Source organism: Paralichthys olivaceus, chromosome 8, assembly GCF_024713975.1.
Source record: "Paralichthys olivaceus isolate ysfri-2021 chromosome 8, ASM2471397v2, whole genome shotgun sequence".
NCBI lineage: Eukaryota > Metazoa > Chordata > Actinopteri > Pleuronectiformes > Paralichthyidae > Paralichthys > Paralichthys olivaceus.
This window is the reverse complement of record NC_091100.1, coordinates 13,034,511-13,051,568: the sequence shown is the minus strand read 5'-3', so window position 1 is coordinate 13,051,568 and position 17,058 is coordinate 13,034,511. Positions and strand designations below refer to the sequence as shown.

Genomic DNA, 17,058 nt, shown 5'->3' with positions numbered 1-17,058 from the left:
AAGAAATTGGAATATAATTGTATTCCTGTAAATTCCCTATTGCGTTAAACTCTCCATGTTCATGTATATAAAGCTAAGCATCAAGTAACTAATTGAAACCAAACTTACTGAAAAAGTCAACACTTGGAACATGAATGAGTGTGATACCATCTGTGAGAAAAAATTGATTTCACATGCAGCTACTTTAACTTTGCATTTTGGCACATGTCCCGTCTACTAACATGGATTAGGCATGGTTTAAAGGATAACTCCCCAATGTCTAAAGGTCTAATAGTAAAATAATGTGAGGTGATGATGAGTATATCATCTGTGCATGTGAGACAAAAAACAATGTATATACAGTATATATATATATATATATATATATATATATATATATATATACATATGTTGTTCTTAGCAATGCACACACAAACACACACACACACAGAGACACACACACACACTATCTATATACTCCATCTAAGTGAACCAAGTTTCAACCCTAAAATTAAAAGTAGGTCCTGACTTTCCCAAAATGTCCTCACTCTGTAGGTTTTGGGCTCAAAATGGCCCTCATAAAGTTTTCTGTACAAACACACACACACACACACACACACACACACACACACACACACACACACTTACCTCCAGTATCCTGTCTCCAGTCCGGAGGGTGCCATTATCTGCTGCCGGGCTGTCGGGGCTGATGTGCTTGATGAAGACTCCCCTCATCATCTCTCCACTGCTCAGTCTGCGGCCCATGCCTCTGCCTCCCATTATGCTGATACCCAGGGATTGGCCTGGTGCTCGTGTCAGCCGAACACTGAAACACAAAGCAGGATACAAGAAACATCCGCACACATTATAGAGCTGTAAATCCTTTGTATACAGCACAGGGTACAGTGATGATGAATTCCAGTCTTCTGTATGCCTGATGAAGACCTACTCAGTTTGAACAACTTCTGCAAAAATGTACAAAAAGGAGAATTAATCCTATAGGTTTTCCCTTTTTTTTCTCCTCAGTCTTTGTCTATCTACTGCTCAGGACTGTGGATAGAGTTTCAGAGATTAAGTCAAAACAATAGAATAATGCCAATGAGAGACACAAAAGCTGGTCTTTGCATTCAGTGCAGCTTATGTGATTTATCAAAGCAGGATACAGTCATAAATGCATTAAGTACAGGGTGGAAAAGAGTCGCTCTCTGTGGGCCTAAGACGTAGGAATAGGTTTGGGTGTGCGCTGCGCTGTTCGACCCCTGCTGTGAACATAACCTGAACACACTAGGATTTTGCTAAGCCTTCTCTGGCACTGAGGATAAAGGACACCACGGGCAGAGTTTTAAAAAGAGGATGGAAACGAAGAATCTGAAAAAAAATCTAATCACAAAGAAAAGACTTTGTTGCTGACATCACTGATTCACTAACCTTCTAGGTTGATCCCACGACACCAAGATGGTAGAAAAAGGTACGTCGCATTCCTCGTTACCATCCACCTTTATCTCCACCTCCAGCGTCGGTACCTTCCCATCTACACTAATCTCGTCCTTTTCCTCCTCCAGAGCATCGGCATCTTCTTTTCCTTCTCCTTTAGTCTCATGAGGTAGAGACTTAGGAGTCTGCCAACTGATGCAAGTAGAAATAATGTAGAATTAATGTGTAATGTCGAATGGATAAACCTGATAAATCATTATAAACTCTAATTTAGATTTTTGTTCTAGATTAATTTATTCTACATTAAAAGTATGATAAATAACTTTGGCTGCTACGGGTCTTTCAACAAATGATCTAGTTTGATGATGTTGTGACACAGCACACGATCGTGCGAGTTCTTGTCTTCACAACATTGCAGATTAAAATCTACCTGACAGGACTATGAAGGACCAAAAACAACCAACTGGCGAACTAGCTAAGTGGCAAACACTGTGTTTTTCCTTCTTAATACATCATATATATATATATATAATGCAGCTTTTCACTGCCTTATCTAAATGAATGTCTTTGTGATTTGACTATTGATTTTAAAAAAATAAATAGATCTGAAGCTTCAGCTCTGAAAAATTAAGAAATAGATTTAAATGTATAGTGTTTAATCACCTAATGATTTACAAATCAATCCAGTGAAATTGAAAATGATCATTATTCATTGCAGCCTTCTCTGAGAGTTAAATAACGTTTGACTTGCAGATTGGCTGCAGATAACAAGGTATCTTGGCATACTTTTATTTTTTTTTTGTCAAGGCCTGCTGCACTGTGACACTGACACATTGCCAATAGCGAGTTACAGTGGTGGGCCTTGAAGAGATACACTACTGCAAACCACCCTGAAAATACACATCTCCTGCCAGGGAGGTCACACAAAGGTAGTGTCTTTGTAGACAGAAACACACACACACACACATATGTATAGTATGTTTGTATATATACACTGCATGTGTGTATGTGGAAGAAAGAGGTAGACAAGGAGAGAATTTTTCATGAATATGTTTAACGTTAGAGGGCTGTAATAAGCCCATGGAGGTGAGTGATAGTGGTGCTATCTGCGTAGCAGGAGCCTATAGCCAGTTAAGTTACAGGAGAGGACAGAACTAATGGTTCCACCAGCACTGAAAAGGAGCAGCTGGGAGAAGAGGATAGAAAGAGGCGTGGAGGAGAGAGGGAAAATGAGGTTAAGAGAAAATGACCGCAGCAAGATGACTGAGAGAGAGAGATGAGAGACAGATGCAGACACAAAGAATCAAGTGGGAAGTCTGGCAGAGAGATGGGGAGAGAGACAGAGAGAGAGAGAGAGAGAGAGAGAGAAAATGTATTGAAAGATAAGGGCGAGGGAGAGGCTGCAGAGAGAAATTGCAGGGAGAGAGGGAGGAGAGAGGCAGGGACATGAAGATGGAGAAAAAGCAGGGATAGACAGAAGCGAAACAATTCATTTTCGCTGACAGTCAGCACTGAGATCCATAAGCGAACAGCTAAATATAACTCAAAGATTCAACATTCAGAGAAGATCTTGCCTTTTATCACAGTGAAGAATGGAGAGGAGAGAAAATATAGACTCACACTGAGCTGGTTGCATACTGAAACACATTGTTTCCCCATAGACACGGTTAATTAAAGTGTCAGATCATAACCTGGATCATTAGTGTGACTTAAGCTGCAGAAATGTGTATTTTGGTACTGTGATAAAACCCCTGCTGCAATACAAATCAGAAGGTTAACACATTAAAGAGCTGAGAATGTAAAGCTTTTTCATATCCTGAATTATCTGCAGCAAACATATCAACATGTTATCAAGCTGGAGCGCTGAAGTCCAATAAACCCTGGGACAGGTTTATCTTGCACTCCAGGGCCTGAGTAGGGATTAGGTGACCATAAATAATGGTCTGAAAGCTCTGGATCTTACATTACCTTGAGTCTGGGGCCGGGGTGAAGGTGGGAACTACGGCTGGGCCCTTGAACGGAGCTTTAAATGAAGCAGAGACTCTGACTGTGGCTGGATCTGGAGCAGCAGTTTTAAATTTGACTGAAGCGGGGGGTTTGAGGGTGGATGAAGCAGGAGGTGGAGCTGGAGCTTTGACTGGACTGAGGGGTCTGCCTGGGGCCGATGCAGGTTCTGGAGAGGGTGTCGGTGGGGTGGGGGAGGAAGAGGCGCTGTCGGCCTCGATGGACGCCAGAGGGGGCAAACACAGACGGATACGGTGTTCGTCCACCTGATGGGCTGGGACATAGGTTACACTGAGGGTAGGGGGATGTGGGAACAGAAATGAGGAGGGTGGGGTGAAAACATTTAAACTATTAAAATGACACATGTTATCTCGTTACTGTATTTTCACAACTACATATTCGTGACACTTTTATCACCAAACAATAACAAGTGGATGACAGGGAACAAGACAAATGACATGGCACTTAGTGGATGGTTTCTATATATGATAAATAGATCACTGCACAATAAAGAATAATAGAATGCTGTGGTTTAAAGGAAAAGTGTGACATTTTCAACAACTTTCATGTGTTGTGAAAATGTAAGTATATGTAAATGTAAATGTATATCCAGACATCTAATGGTGGTAGCCACTTAGCATAGAGACAGAGCACAGAGACTTCTTATTGTTACCATGAGGTTGAGTAAAAACCATATCATCATATTCTCATCAACAATAACTCTTAGTAAGAAAGCAGATAAGCAGATTTGCCAGGATACTGAACTGACTGATGCTTCAAGTACTTTTTTACAGATTTCTAGTCATTTTATTTATGAGAATAAAGTCGGAAATAAACATGTAATAATATTAAAAGAGTAAAGTTGTAATTTTACCAGAAAAAAGTCATAATATTAGATAACAAGACATAATTTTATATGAAAAACATTATAATATGATGAAAGTAAAGTCATAATTTAATGACTAAATTCATAATGTTATGATAATAAAGTCATAATTGAATGACTAAAAGTTATAATATCAAATGGGAAAAGTTGTAAGTTATTTTATTATAATATTACGATAATAAAGTCGTAATTTATTGGGAAAAGATTATAATATTATGAGAGTAAAGTTGTAATTTTACAACTTCACTCTGTAATCTCTACTTTGTTTTAAACTCCATACGGCTCTCATACTCTGATATACTGATATATTTTAGCACTATATATTGTTCTGTTTGTTGGGGATGGATCAACTTTAGACCCATCAGGCCTGAATACATAAAATTGCCAGTTAACTAACTATTAAGTTGTTTATTCATTAAAAGACACATCGAGAAAATGAAAGGCTACTAAATGTGTGCATTTAATATTCAAGACATTCTAAAAGTTTCTGAATCATTTAAAATAAAAAATAAAAAGTTTTTGGCATAAACCCTGATCAGAATTATTGGGTTTGTTAACACCGCCCCTCGTCTCACTTCCATTCTTGTGTGACGTGACGTATGGACGTGCTGTTAGAATCTGCTAAGAGACAATTTCTCTGCTCCACTCGAGGCAGCAGATTGAATTTGGAGATCTTCTGCGCTGAGCTGTTTTGATTGAGCCATGTGGATGGCCTGTCTTGTCTCAACAGAGGCAGTTTGATAGTGACAGGCCCTCACCCATTTACGTCTGTTTTATTCTGAGGCTGCCAATGCTTTTAGTTGGTCTGCAGTGCTGTCAGGACACAGTGTGAACGGGTGAGTTTTGTCAGTGCATGTGTGTGATAGAGAACGTGTGTGTTCATCTGTGTGTGCATCTATGAGAGGCTCTTAAAAACGTTCTTTTATTCAGAACCGCACTGTTCAAGGTGAGATGACTGATGAATTATTCAAAGATATTTCCCATCGCAGGAAAAAGGTGTTTTTGGAGGTTAGACCATTGAAAGACTGCGTATACAAGTGTGTGTGTATGTGAGGGAGAGAGAGAGGCTGAAAGAGAGTGAGTGGGTGTTTTGCGAGGCAGCAGGGTGGTGGAGGTGGGGCACGGCTCCCGTCCGCTACATTGTCTATGTGGAACCATAACTGCTGATGTTAGAACAAGTAATAATTTCCCCAATTTCCCCTCAGGCAATATTTAAAATTTCATCATCTAATCTAATTTAACATGACTGCGGCTCCTCTGTCAACGATGACTGCGGTGTCGAAAACAAGGTGGTAATGAAGATCCAAGCTGGGTCAAGATCATTTCTAGGTGGCGATGGAGTGAAAATGAAAGTCATGAACGTGACTCATTGGAGTCACACAGACATTTATATTTATGATGTATGACATATACTCACTTATTTGAGCCACAACAACTGTCACGATCTGCACGGACAGATCTAGAAAATGTGAGTGGTATTGAGTTACTTTTTTCTTTCAGTGGTTTTTTTCTTGATCATTATCCCCAAAATACTTTTCTAAATTTCTTCTCAAAAACTGACTCCATGTTTATACAGTGACAAAATAAAGAGTGCACATGAAGGGAAGAGGAATAACTGGGCTAGATAACACACTGTTTCACATACACACACACACGCGCACTCTTCTTTAATGCTGCGCCCACTGTGCCCATTTTTAGGTCCCAGAGTTTATACAACCCTAGAATTAAGTAACAGCCAGGATACTAACTGTATATGCTATGTGTTAGATTTTAACAACACAATATAAAATATCATTCTCCTTTACAACAGTTCATAACATAGTGACAGCAGATTAAAGACCCAACGATGTGTAGCAACAAGTTGAATCTGAGTGTGACATAGCTGTGTACACCTTTATATGCAGTTTACATACAGATATTAGTATGATTATCAAAGCGTATCTCATTTGTCTTATCTACCTCTAGGTCTGCAACACAGCACTGGGCAGAGCTGGAAGTGTAGAAGATTAGGGAACCTGTAGCTGTAATATTACTAGTGGATGTGCAGAGGGTTGAGAGAAGGCAATCTTGGGCATTCTTTTCTTCTAACTGCTTTTAAAACAGTTAACTTTCTGCAATTACTTATTGATTGTTTTCTGCGTCAAGACTTTAAAAGGGACAAATATGGGTCACAAAATAAGAAATATAGGGAAACATTTAAAATAGAGCAGATTTTGAATTCACAGGTTTTTTTGTGTGCAGTGATGTAGTTTTGTATTGGAAGACCTTTTTGTTAGTTCTACTTACACTCCTATAGAAAGTGAATTAAAAAAATATGGCTACATTTACCCTACACCTTGACTTAAACAAGACATATCCTTCACTCCGGCAACATTTATCTATACACATTAATTACTGAGTTATTTTATAATATACATAATTAAATATATTAGGATTGTTTTCACGTATCATGCTTGATTAGACTGTGTGGCTGTGCACATAGTGTGGTTGATTGTATTTCTCTAATCCTCCTCCAACCCACTCATATAAAGCCAACATGGCTCTAGCTCATAGCTTTGACCTATGCAGAGGTCACACTAGCAAGAATAATTGGTGAAAATGCTAATGTGGCTGTGCAGGGTCTTTAAGCCTTTTTCACAGAGGACATTCTGACATGTCCCACTAGATACAGTAAATCACATTTAGTAAAGTCACTGCTGAAAACAAAAGAAACCCTCCTCTGTCTTGTCAGAATTACTAGAACATTTCCTGCTGTGACTGTACTCGATGATGTGATGTTGTGCTTCAGAATTACAGTCGTTTCTCTACAACAATTTAACGATGTGAAGGTTCAAGCAGCACTCGAGCCATTTTAAAGAGAATGAAGCACACGGTGATGCACATCCAGTCACAAGGTGCTTTTAGATCCTGAAAACTGAGAACCGGTGATCCAGAGCGAGTTCAGTGGTGAAAAAGAGTTTCCCTAAAGATGTCATAGATTTGTGTTATCTATAGACACCATCATGTAACAATAAGCACCATGCTCAGTTTGTAATGCAGTTGGAAAGTGACTGGCCCCTCACCTCATTTCTGGCCCTATGACAGAGTGTCTGCGGAGCATGGCCCTGGCCTTGGCGTTGGACAGGTTGGAGGTAGGTTCTCCGTTGATGGCCAAGATGGCGTCCCCAACCCCCAGCCTGCCATCCTGGCTAACAGAGCCCCCCTGGACCACACTGCGCACCAGCATGCCTGAGCCGTCCTTGATAGCACTCACCGACATCCCTGCCAACATGCACACATGTACACAGACACACATACACACACACACACACACACACACACACACACACACACACACACACACACACACACACACACACAGGTGAGTGGAGGGTTGTCTAAGGCTGCTTTGAATACATGCCAGACAGAAAGAGAGTCGCTGAAACAAACACCTGACTGCGGCATAATCAGCATAATCAAGACAGACACTAGGCAGATTAGCACACAAACATGGCTACACATGCTTGACATTTACACAGCAACATCCTCACAGTCGCACTCTCATAAGGCACACATACACACTCACACCCACAGGGGGCACGGGGCACAGGTGACAAGAGGGGTAACACATGCCAGTCGTACAAACACCTAACTTTGGCATTATCAAATTGGATGCTGGGCGGATTACACAAACACTTCATTAATGCAAACAGGCAGAAGCAGGTAAATCAGGCGTCACAGACACACACACCTCATGCACACACATACACACACTGCAGAGGAGAAAGGCTAGAACAAATTAGGCTGTCTGGTCTATGGCGCCTGTGTACTACAGGGCTATCTAACGACTAGGCACATCCACAACACTATGGTCGTACATAATTTGAAGTTGGTCAAAGAAATGACTTTGTGCTTATTTTTTTGATCAAATAAATAGTTTATTGCTTTTAGTGTAACATTCAAATTACAATACAATCATAGTGCCTGGAATACAGTCAACTGGAGACACAGCTACTGACGCTGGACAAAACAAACAGAGGACACACATTTCCATGACATGAGAGGACGTTTAAAGAAATGATGTTGAAAGTCTCAAAATCTAAAAAAAAAGTGTTGAAATACTAAAACACGGCATCAAAATACATCATTCTATCACAAATTCAGGGTCATTGCTAATGTATGGAAAGTAACCACATAAAAGGAGAATCTATTAGTTTTAACCACAACAAAATGTCTTTATGGTACCATGACCTTGTAGTAAGTGCAATACGTTCACACCATACAGGAATAAGCAAAGACGTATACATACTCTGCTTATATTTATGGGTTTAGACGAGCAAGGCAAGAAAAAGAACGCTTTTCCTTTCACACTCTAAAAGCCATTCAGTCATAGTAGCGTAAACAGCTTTTCACTGTATATAAATAAATATTGTACTACAATCCCCAATGTTCAAGTCTTACAGGTATGTACAGACGTGAACTCGGCCCATGTTGAAGCTTCCAATATGTTAAAATTTGCAAAAACCAAAATCACACAGAAATCTGTAAAACCCAGCTCCACATTTTGATTTCCAGAAAAGAACTATGCTACTTTAATATTCAGCAATAAAACCTACAATATTTTAAACACATGAAAACCAAAGAATGCAGTGACACAGTCTGGTGATTATGACCTTAAATTCCTCTACCTATGAAAATTTACATAACATTCAAACTTTCTCACCCACACACACAAACACACGTAAGCACACACACATGCAAGCAGTGCGGTACCTTATTAGAGCATATTTCCAGAATATAAATGAATTTATTTCCTTATGTTTTGCATCGTGCGCTTAGATGAAAGTGCAGGAGCGCCTACACCCTGTTGTTTGCCCACCGTCATGTTTGAACAGCCAAACAATGGACTTGGAGCACTTAAGACAATGTACCCTCAACAGAGGTAGAAAAATAACTATATTCAAAGAATTTCAAAGTACTAAAAGTAATAAATACTTATTGGTTTCAATATTACTTCTTATTTCACATAACGTTGGCCTTTCATGCACCCCCTTAATAGTCTGTCAGACACATATAGCACACAAGCACACACACAGAAACACGCACACACAGTTTCCATATCCCCTCTCAGATAAGAGGAGCACATCACTTCACCACTCTTCTTCAGGGCAGCCGTCATCACCGCCTATTAGTGTCATTATCGCCATGCCAGCGACGTACACAAACCAAGACATCATCACCATGAGAAAGACGGAGAACATACCAAGGCTACGGTTGCCCCGGACAACAGTGATTGTCTTCTCAAAGCTGGTGCGGGGAGGCAGAGGCGGAGGCGGGGCTTGCCTGTCGTTGTCCTCCATGATGCCGAAGCGATAACGTGGCTGGTTTTCCTGTGAGAGAGAGACAAACAGAGGGCAGGAAGGTGAGATAACAAATACATCAAACGAGAGTAAGGCCCTGTCCCAATTCACCCCCTAGTCCTACCACTTGGCCCTACCCCTTCGCTTTGTGTGTGGCCATGAAGGGGTAGTGTTGTCCAATTTCTCTATGTGATGTAAGGGTAGTGGCCATCTAGCCCTTCAAACACCCTTTTTTACCGTAGTGTACAGGACCCCCATAAAACGAAACGGTAGACAGAAATTCCTGAATGCTTCACAAACTAACAAAGCAAATTAACATGGCGACCGCTACGGGTAAAATGCCCATTAATGTAAGTATGAAATCTTGAAAAATAACAATAAACAATATTTTTTATCCAGCAGAATATCTTATTTTAATCTAGTATTAAATGAAAATGTAATCGAATCGCTGTGACAAGTGTTTCAGGAAAATTGCTATTCACGCCTCTCATTGATCTGTTGTTATCTATCAAGTAGCCTTGAGCCTAAAACCTGTTGCAAGTCTCATGGCAATCCGTCTTGAAGTTGTCAAGCTAACAGCAAATGCTAACCAATATGCTTGCGACTGGTCCAGGGTTTACCCTGCTTCTTGCGCAGTGTTAGCTGGGATTTGCTCTAGCCCATCATGTGAAACTCAGAGGACAATATAGCAATAATGGCACATTTCTATAACTATTCTGTTGACAAAACAATTTCAAACATCTATTAACTCCTCTGAATAATTCTGAGATGTAAAACAAGCAGGAAGTTAAGACTTCTTTGGTCCTTCCCCCTGGGAACTTCACAAAGAAGAAGGGCAATGAGGAGATCTTCTTTGAACCATCACAGAAAGTACAAGCCGCACTGAAATTCTAAAGCTACCTTTGCAAGAAGTCAGTCTTTGATGTGAGCACTGACACTTGTGAGTCTCTTTGTGTGTTTCTGTGTATGTGGGAGACAGTGTGGCAGAAATATATGTCCTTGCGATAGACCAGGTGCCAATTTCTTGCAAGCGGTAAGCACTTTTCTTTGAGAGGCAATTGTTGGTAATTAAGCAAAGGCAAGTACAAAAGGCTCCCTCAAAAGCACAGAGTTGAGGCCACAATGGAGGAACAAGTCTTTGACACTGAGCACTTTCTTTATACCTGACCCAGTGATATTGATACAGCTGCCTCTAAGCTCCCCATTATAGAACGTGCACAGAAAGAACAAACACTGTCATGGTAATCTCCTTCAGAGCAGGTATAATGTCTACCCGCAGAATCTCAGGTTTGCATGGCAATGAGCAACGCTTCCTGTGTGATGGCCTGAGAGATTCAGACTGGTGGAGTGTTACTGTAACTATCACTGCAGAGATGTTCCCTGCTGAGCCTAAAACCTTGTTAAATGCTCATCACCATGGATCTTCTAAGATACACGATTATTCATCACTGTATTTCAAACTGCATTTCTCTTTCATTAAGTTTATTACCATTTTATTAAGTTTATGAACTAAATTACACATCTACCTAATAAATCCAGAAATCTTGGTTTGTCTGTTTGTATGTGGAACCCATTTATTTTAACTGTTTGTCTTATCAGCTTCACATTCGGTATGAATATTGTCAAGGGGTCCAAGGAAGCACAATGCTGAATTTGGTGCGATTTGGACACATGATATTTAAATTAATAAACTTTAAATAAACAGGTGAACAGCGCTCTGTGCTATCAGTGTAATCAATGTAAGTGACATCGATCATGAGGCGCATTCACGACAACTGATTCTCCAGTTCGTGGTTCTGTGTACTGAGCCCAGCTTCCAAACTTTTAACACGTGAACAGCTCTTAGTGCAGCAGCGGTGGAGAGTCTTCAGGGTTTTGTTGAGTCCCACAGCCGGTCTTTACCTGCTGCAGCTCTATTACTGCAGGTCACATTTGCACTTATCTTTTTGCCCATTCCAAATAGGCATGTTTAGAATGGACACTGCAATAGTTCTGCAAATTCTGACAATTCTCCATATATATGATGTACATGCAGTTCATGCAAAATCTACTCCTGGAAAAAAGACTTAGAGTTAGGCTTTTACAATGATTTGTGCAGTTTAAACAATGCTGCAGTTTATAATGTAACAATTCTCAATTCTCATTTTGACCCTTCGCTCTCCTGTTGTACCACAAGAGAACAGAAGGCACCTCGCAATGTTTTTCAACCCACAAAATGTAAAATATGAACACAAAGTATGTAAAAGTAACTCTCCAGTAATATCATTATTTCCACTGACTGATGCTTATGTCTGACTCACCGTTCTATTGTAACACTGCTGGCTGAAGCAGTTGTCCTCAGAGTGGAAGGTGTTTGCGGAAGCCTCGGCCGCTTCAGCTAGCAGGCCGACCTGAGTGTGATTCTCAGTGTCATCGCAGGAAGCTCGCGCGCTCCTCTCTGAGATGGGCGTCAAGCCGCCACACAGTTCCAGCTGAAAATACAAAAATGTCAAAGTTGCAAAAATACTGAGTTTGGAAAAAAATAAGGAGAACTCGCTTCGTGCTTTAAAACTAAGCAAATTCACATGGAGGCAAACAGAGAAAAGGAGGTGACTGTGAATTAGACACCCTCCTCTCCCCTTCTCTCTCCATCTGTAGTGTTGTCGAGCATTGTGTTCATCTCTCAGCCGCATTAAAAATTCAAATGGCCTGTAACTGGATTCTCTGCTCCTTGTTACTAAGCCACAGTACAAAACAAAAAGGAGAAGAAATACAGTACTCAAGAATAATTGACACTTATGCACTTGTACTGCATAACTGTGGACATATTTTTGGTCAATAGTTTGATGAAAATTGAATGAAGTTAAAAAAAACACTTTTGAAATCATGGGTGGCAAACATGTAATGATGAAAAGCACTTTACAGAATGATTTTGCCATTCACCCATTCACACACACATTCATACACCGCATCAATGTGCAGCACTTTCTCTATCACACATCACTCATACACTGTTACATATACATATACTCTAATAAAATCTTCTCCCTCCTCTGTTGTGCAGTTTCTTTCCATTAAGTTTAAAGTGCTATGTCTTAAATATCAAACTATAAGTAATGTGTCTCAGACAAATACTAAAAAAAAAAACTTCTGATGAAATGAAATCGTGGGCTGCCCTACAAGCCCTGCAGCAGTTAAGGTGCTGCTGACTCTGAGCTGAGACTATGAACTTTATTGCATGTAATTCCCCGCCTCTCCCATCATTACCCTCTGCTGACAGATATCAAACACTTAAATGTAATTATCTGCACATACCGGCAGGGGTTTGGCAACACCAATGCGGACAGGGCCATAACCGGTGGATTTGAGGACATGCACAGCATAATCGAGACTGGAGCCTTCCAGGTCGGTGTCATTGACGAACATGAGTCGGTCGCCGGGCAGAAGGCGACCATCTTGATCTGCTACACCTCCAGGCACCAAGGAGCGGATGACCAGCACTGTTTTAGTGACATCCTCTGGATCCTGGAGTTAAAAATAAGATTGAGGGTGGGTGGGTTACTGAAGATATTTGAGAAAAAATTGGAGAAAAGTTGGTAACATAAATTCAAACAAGAGATTAAAAAACAGGATGAAAGAGAATTTTCAATAATAGGAAAAGAAAATGAACTGGCTGGTCTCATAGAGGAGAAGTCAGATTTAATAAAGCTGCTATTTCTTAACATGACTTGAAAGTCTACACAGAATACAACAATTATCCCTGTAGAATAGAGTCTCTGCTTCTCAATTCTCTGAGTGTTCACCCTATCCAACCTGACACCGATATTCCTTGACTGCAGCCTATTCCAGTCTGTTCTATTTGTAGAAAGACTCAGGGGCACGTCTCTGACCTGGTAGTCCAGGATACTGAAGCCCAGTCCCGACTCGCCTTTCTCCAGCTCGACCACCTGAGCCTCTCTCTCCCACATGGCCAAAGGAGGCGACATGGGTGGCACGCCACGCTTGGTGATGTCCTCGGCCGTAGGACAGGGGATGACGCAGCCCTGGTCCAACTGGTACGAGACAGGGGAGAGAGGACAAAGAGAAGAACATCATATTAGCTGCATCTTGAATTGTACTTTAAAATGCAGCGATAGATGTAGTTTATATTGACTTACAAAAAAAAGGATTTAAACACTATTACTAAACCCCACTGCCTTCACCTTGTCATTGAACTCAGCCAGCAGCTCTTTCAGGGTGAGGTGGACTTCGTCATCATCTTCCTCATCACTGTGTGGTATTGAAGGGGGGACAACTCGAGAGCACACCAGATATACATGGATCGGCAGCTCCTTCAGCAGATTGACCACCTCTTTATGTGTCTCTCCAATGAGAGGGATCCCATTCACCTGCCAGAGAGATAAATTATGTATAAATATATTAATATGTATACATGATAACAATAGTATGCAGTTAAATGACCAAAATAAATTTTAATGTAAAGTTACTATTGTTCAAAAACGTGAAATAGAAGACAGAAAGAAAGAAAATGGAAAAAAATATATAAAATATGTTTTTAAAAGCAATTTAAAAGAGAAAAATTATATAAGAATATAGTTTTTGTGTATAATATATCATTCTCCATTACATATATATCTATTAATGCATATAATATATTTAATACATACATAAAGAGTTGGTTGGATTTCTCTCTACAATATTGTAGAGTCTCAATCTTTCTCTGTAATGTACTTTGATTTGGCACAGCAAAATATTACTGATTTAAATTGAAAGACAAGCCAGTCTGCAGTGCATAATGTCCACAAGACGAGCTCTGGTACAATGACTGCTCATCATGATGAGTGATATGTGTGGGTGTGTGAACTTGCACCACTGGAAGGGAAGGAGGGCAAGCTCTCCCCCTACAGTAAAGGCACAGATGCACAGAGGCATGCACACTCACACCCACCTTCATACAACTCATTTCACTGCCTTCAGGGAAAAAAGTTTTATAGTTTACTTGACATTCTGTGAAAACTAAACTTTGCTGTATGGTTCAAGTAAAAATGTCTTGTGTATATGAAGGTATTCAAAATGCAATATGCTACCTGGTAGTGTCACTGTTCTGTAACTGTGCTTTAAAGAACTGGCTATTATTACCATATGCTATTATTAATACGGAGGTAAGGTTTTCATTTGCATTTGTTTGTGTGTTAGCAGGATTACGCAAAAAAGAAAAAATTAATTCAATGAAATTCTGTTGACCCAAGAAAGAAGCCATTACATTTTGGTGCAGATCTCGATCAGTGGGCGGATCCATATACTTATTTTTCACTTTATTTTTCACACAAACATGTTCAACATTTTCGTTGAGGACACTATTGAGTGTCATTCTAGATTTATGTATAATTATTGTAAACTGCTTGAAAGCTGGAAACATGACAGAAACTATGGTTCTGTGAACTGAAAATGATCCACGATGGAACATTTTGATCCATTCACTTATATTCTTCAAGATGTGCCAAAGTAACCCTTACAGATCACATCTTTGTCGACTGACTAAAAGGATGAATAGCAGAACAGTGGGCTGAGAGGATCAGCTTCAGTTGGTTACCTCCAATATCTGGTCTCCAGTGAAGATCTGATGACTTTGGCCAATGGGCCCCTCAGGTAAGACGGAGCACAGGTAATGATGTCCTGCCCGAGCCTCCAGACTGATGCCCAGACCGCTTGTCTCGCTGAAACGCTCCAGCTGACACACCTGAGAGAGCGATGGGTCAAATGAGCGGTGGGAAACAAAGGAAGAAAAGCAGATACTTCAAACTGTAGTAAGTAAGTAGGGTTTTTGTCTGTAGATGAGTAATTGTGTATATCATATGTTTTTATGATGTAATTGTGTAATTCTAATAGCGTTTAGTATAAATATAATGTTGTATAATATAATGATACTGCATTTACATATATACAAAACTAATAATAACAATAAGACCCTTTGGCTAGGTAGGCCTCTCTTAGCTCCGCCTCCAAGCACTGTATTCTAAGGACATTTTTGGATTTTCCAGAGAGATACTTCAGCCAAAAAGGGATGAAGCTACACTTCAATTTTTATCTAGTTAACAGAGAGGCGTACAATAACTTCATATCGGGGTCCAACCGCATGCTGCCACCTCTTCCTCAGGTACTCCTCCTCAGCTGGCGTCAGTTTCACACCTGTAAATTGTGCACAAAAACAATCTCGCTCATTTTACACACACACAGGTAAAAAAAAAGTAACAAACACACATCCCGTATCACATTGTTCCTCCCCCAAGATCTGATCAACACAAAAATATTAACCTATTTGAAAGCACACATGCACCGACACTACAGGCACACAAGCATGCACATTCACACCCACCATCTTGTGGTTTTTTTTGTTTGGCAAACTAACTAATTTTCTTGTTCATCTATTAAAGCCTCACAGCAATCAGCGCTTATTTGACTGTACTCTCTAATCAAGCCAAAAAAATCCTTGTCTAAATAAAGCCTCATATGCAGGCGGGCTGAGAGACAAATCATCTGGAATGAGTTGAATGAGTTGGATAAACACATGACTGCACGACACTATAAATAGACTCCCATCAACGAGCATGCCTCGTTGCCACATCGCTGTTCCCTGAGCCCAATTAGCATATCAGACTAAGCCCCATGATCCAGTTCCAGACTGCAGTGCAGCATGGGAAGGAAGCTTACCGTTTCTGAAATCATGTCGGGGTCGTCTGTTGGCGTATGCAGCTCGCCGGGAGATCTCACGTAGGGAGCAGATTCCTGGGATACGGAGAAACACAGTTGTATATTTTCCAAGCAACATGTAAGAGAAGATAAAGTTCATCATCCATCTAGCTCATTGTCTGAGCAGATATTGTAATTTTTCTATTATATAATTATTATTTGCACAGGTTTATATCACTGCAGACTAGCAAATCAACATTTGCTCAGTTACCTCAAAACCAATATACCCCCCCTCTCAGCTCAAAGCACCTGTCTCTTGAATCCTGTTAAGGCCCATTCTGTAGGGATTCCCCTCATGGAAGCTGTGGGAGTGTCGGAGCGGCTGCAGGGGAGGAACCGGCGGCAGGATGTGACTCAGACGCACAGATTTCCTCAGCAACCTCAGTCTGACCAGGGGCCCCGTCCTCCTTAGCACCTCCATTGCCCTCTGCTCACTGCAGCCATGCATGCTCACGCCATCTACCTGTGGGCAGGGACAGGGAAAGGAATGAGTGAGTGAGAAGAGTATGGGCTCATTTATGCATAATGTTAGGTTACATATATGGAAACGGATGAAGTCCTTGGTCTGTAATCAAAGTTCATTTAATTTGTATTTGTGTGTGTTAACTTATGAATAGGGACAAAACTGACAAAATGGAGCAGCACCACTGGAAATCATGGCTGGGCAATGTAGCCAATAGTTCAAGC

The 17,058-nt window shown here is 40.5% G+C and overlaps 1 protein-coding gene across 6 annotated transcripts in view; it reads right to left on the bottom strand.

The window, feature by feature from the left end:
- Nucleotides 1-17,058, bottom strand: part of LOC109637743 (multiple PDZ domain protein) — a 39,757-nt gene that overhangs the window by 14,918 nt on the left and 7,781 nt on the right. For 4 of the 6 annotated variants that reach the window (XM_069529985.1, XM_069529987.1, XM_069529990.1 and 1 more), the window contains exons 11-24: nt 16,621-16,834; nt 16,333-16,407; nt 15,731-15,810; nt 15,215-15,361; nt 13,824-14,009; nt 13,512-13,673; nt 12,937-13,146; nt 11,943-12,113; nt 9,546-9,672; nt 7,366-7,564; nt 5,721-5,762; nt 3,382-3,708; nt 1,408-1,605; nt 628-805 (exon numbers count right to left, since the gene is read on the bottom strand). In XM_069529985.1, coding sequence (XP_069386086.1) covers nt 628-805; nt 1,408-1,605; nt 3,382-3,708; nt 5,721-5,762; nt 7,366-7,564; nt 9,546-9,672; nt 11,943-12,113; nt 12,937-13,146; nt 13,512-13,673; nt 13,824-14,009; nt 15,215-15,361; nt 15,731-15,810; nt 16,333-16,407; nt 16,621-16,834 — 2,316 coding nt within the window. The remainder of the gene's footprint in view (nt 1-627; nt 806-1,407; nt 1,606-3,381; nt 3,709-5,720; nt 5,763-7,365; nt 7,565-9,545; nt 9,673-11,942; nt 12,114-12,936; nt 13,147-13,511; nt 13,674-13,823; nt 14,010-15,214; nt 15,362-15,730; nt 15,811-16,332; nt 16,408-16,620; nt 16,835-17,058) is intronic. The other 2 variants (XM_069529988.1, XM_069529991.1) reach the window with 2 other exon arrangements.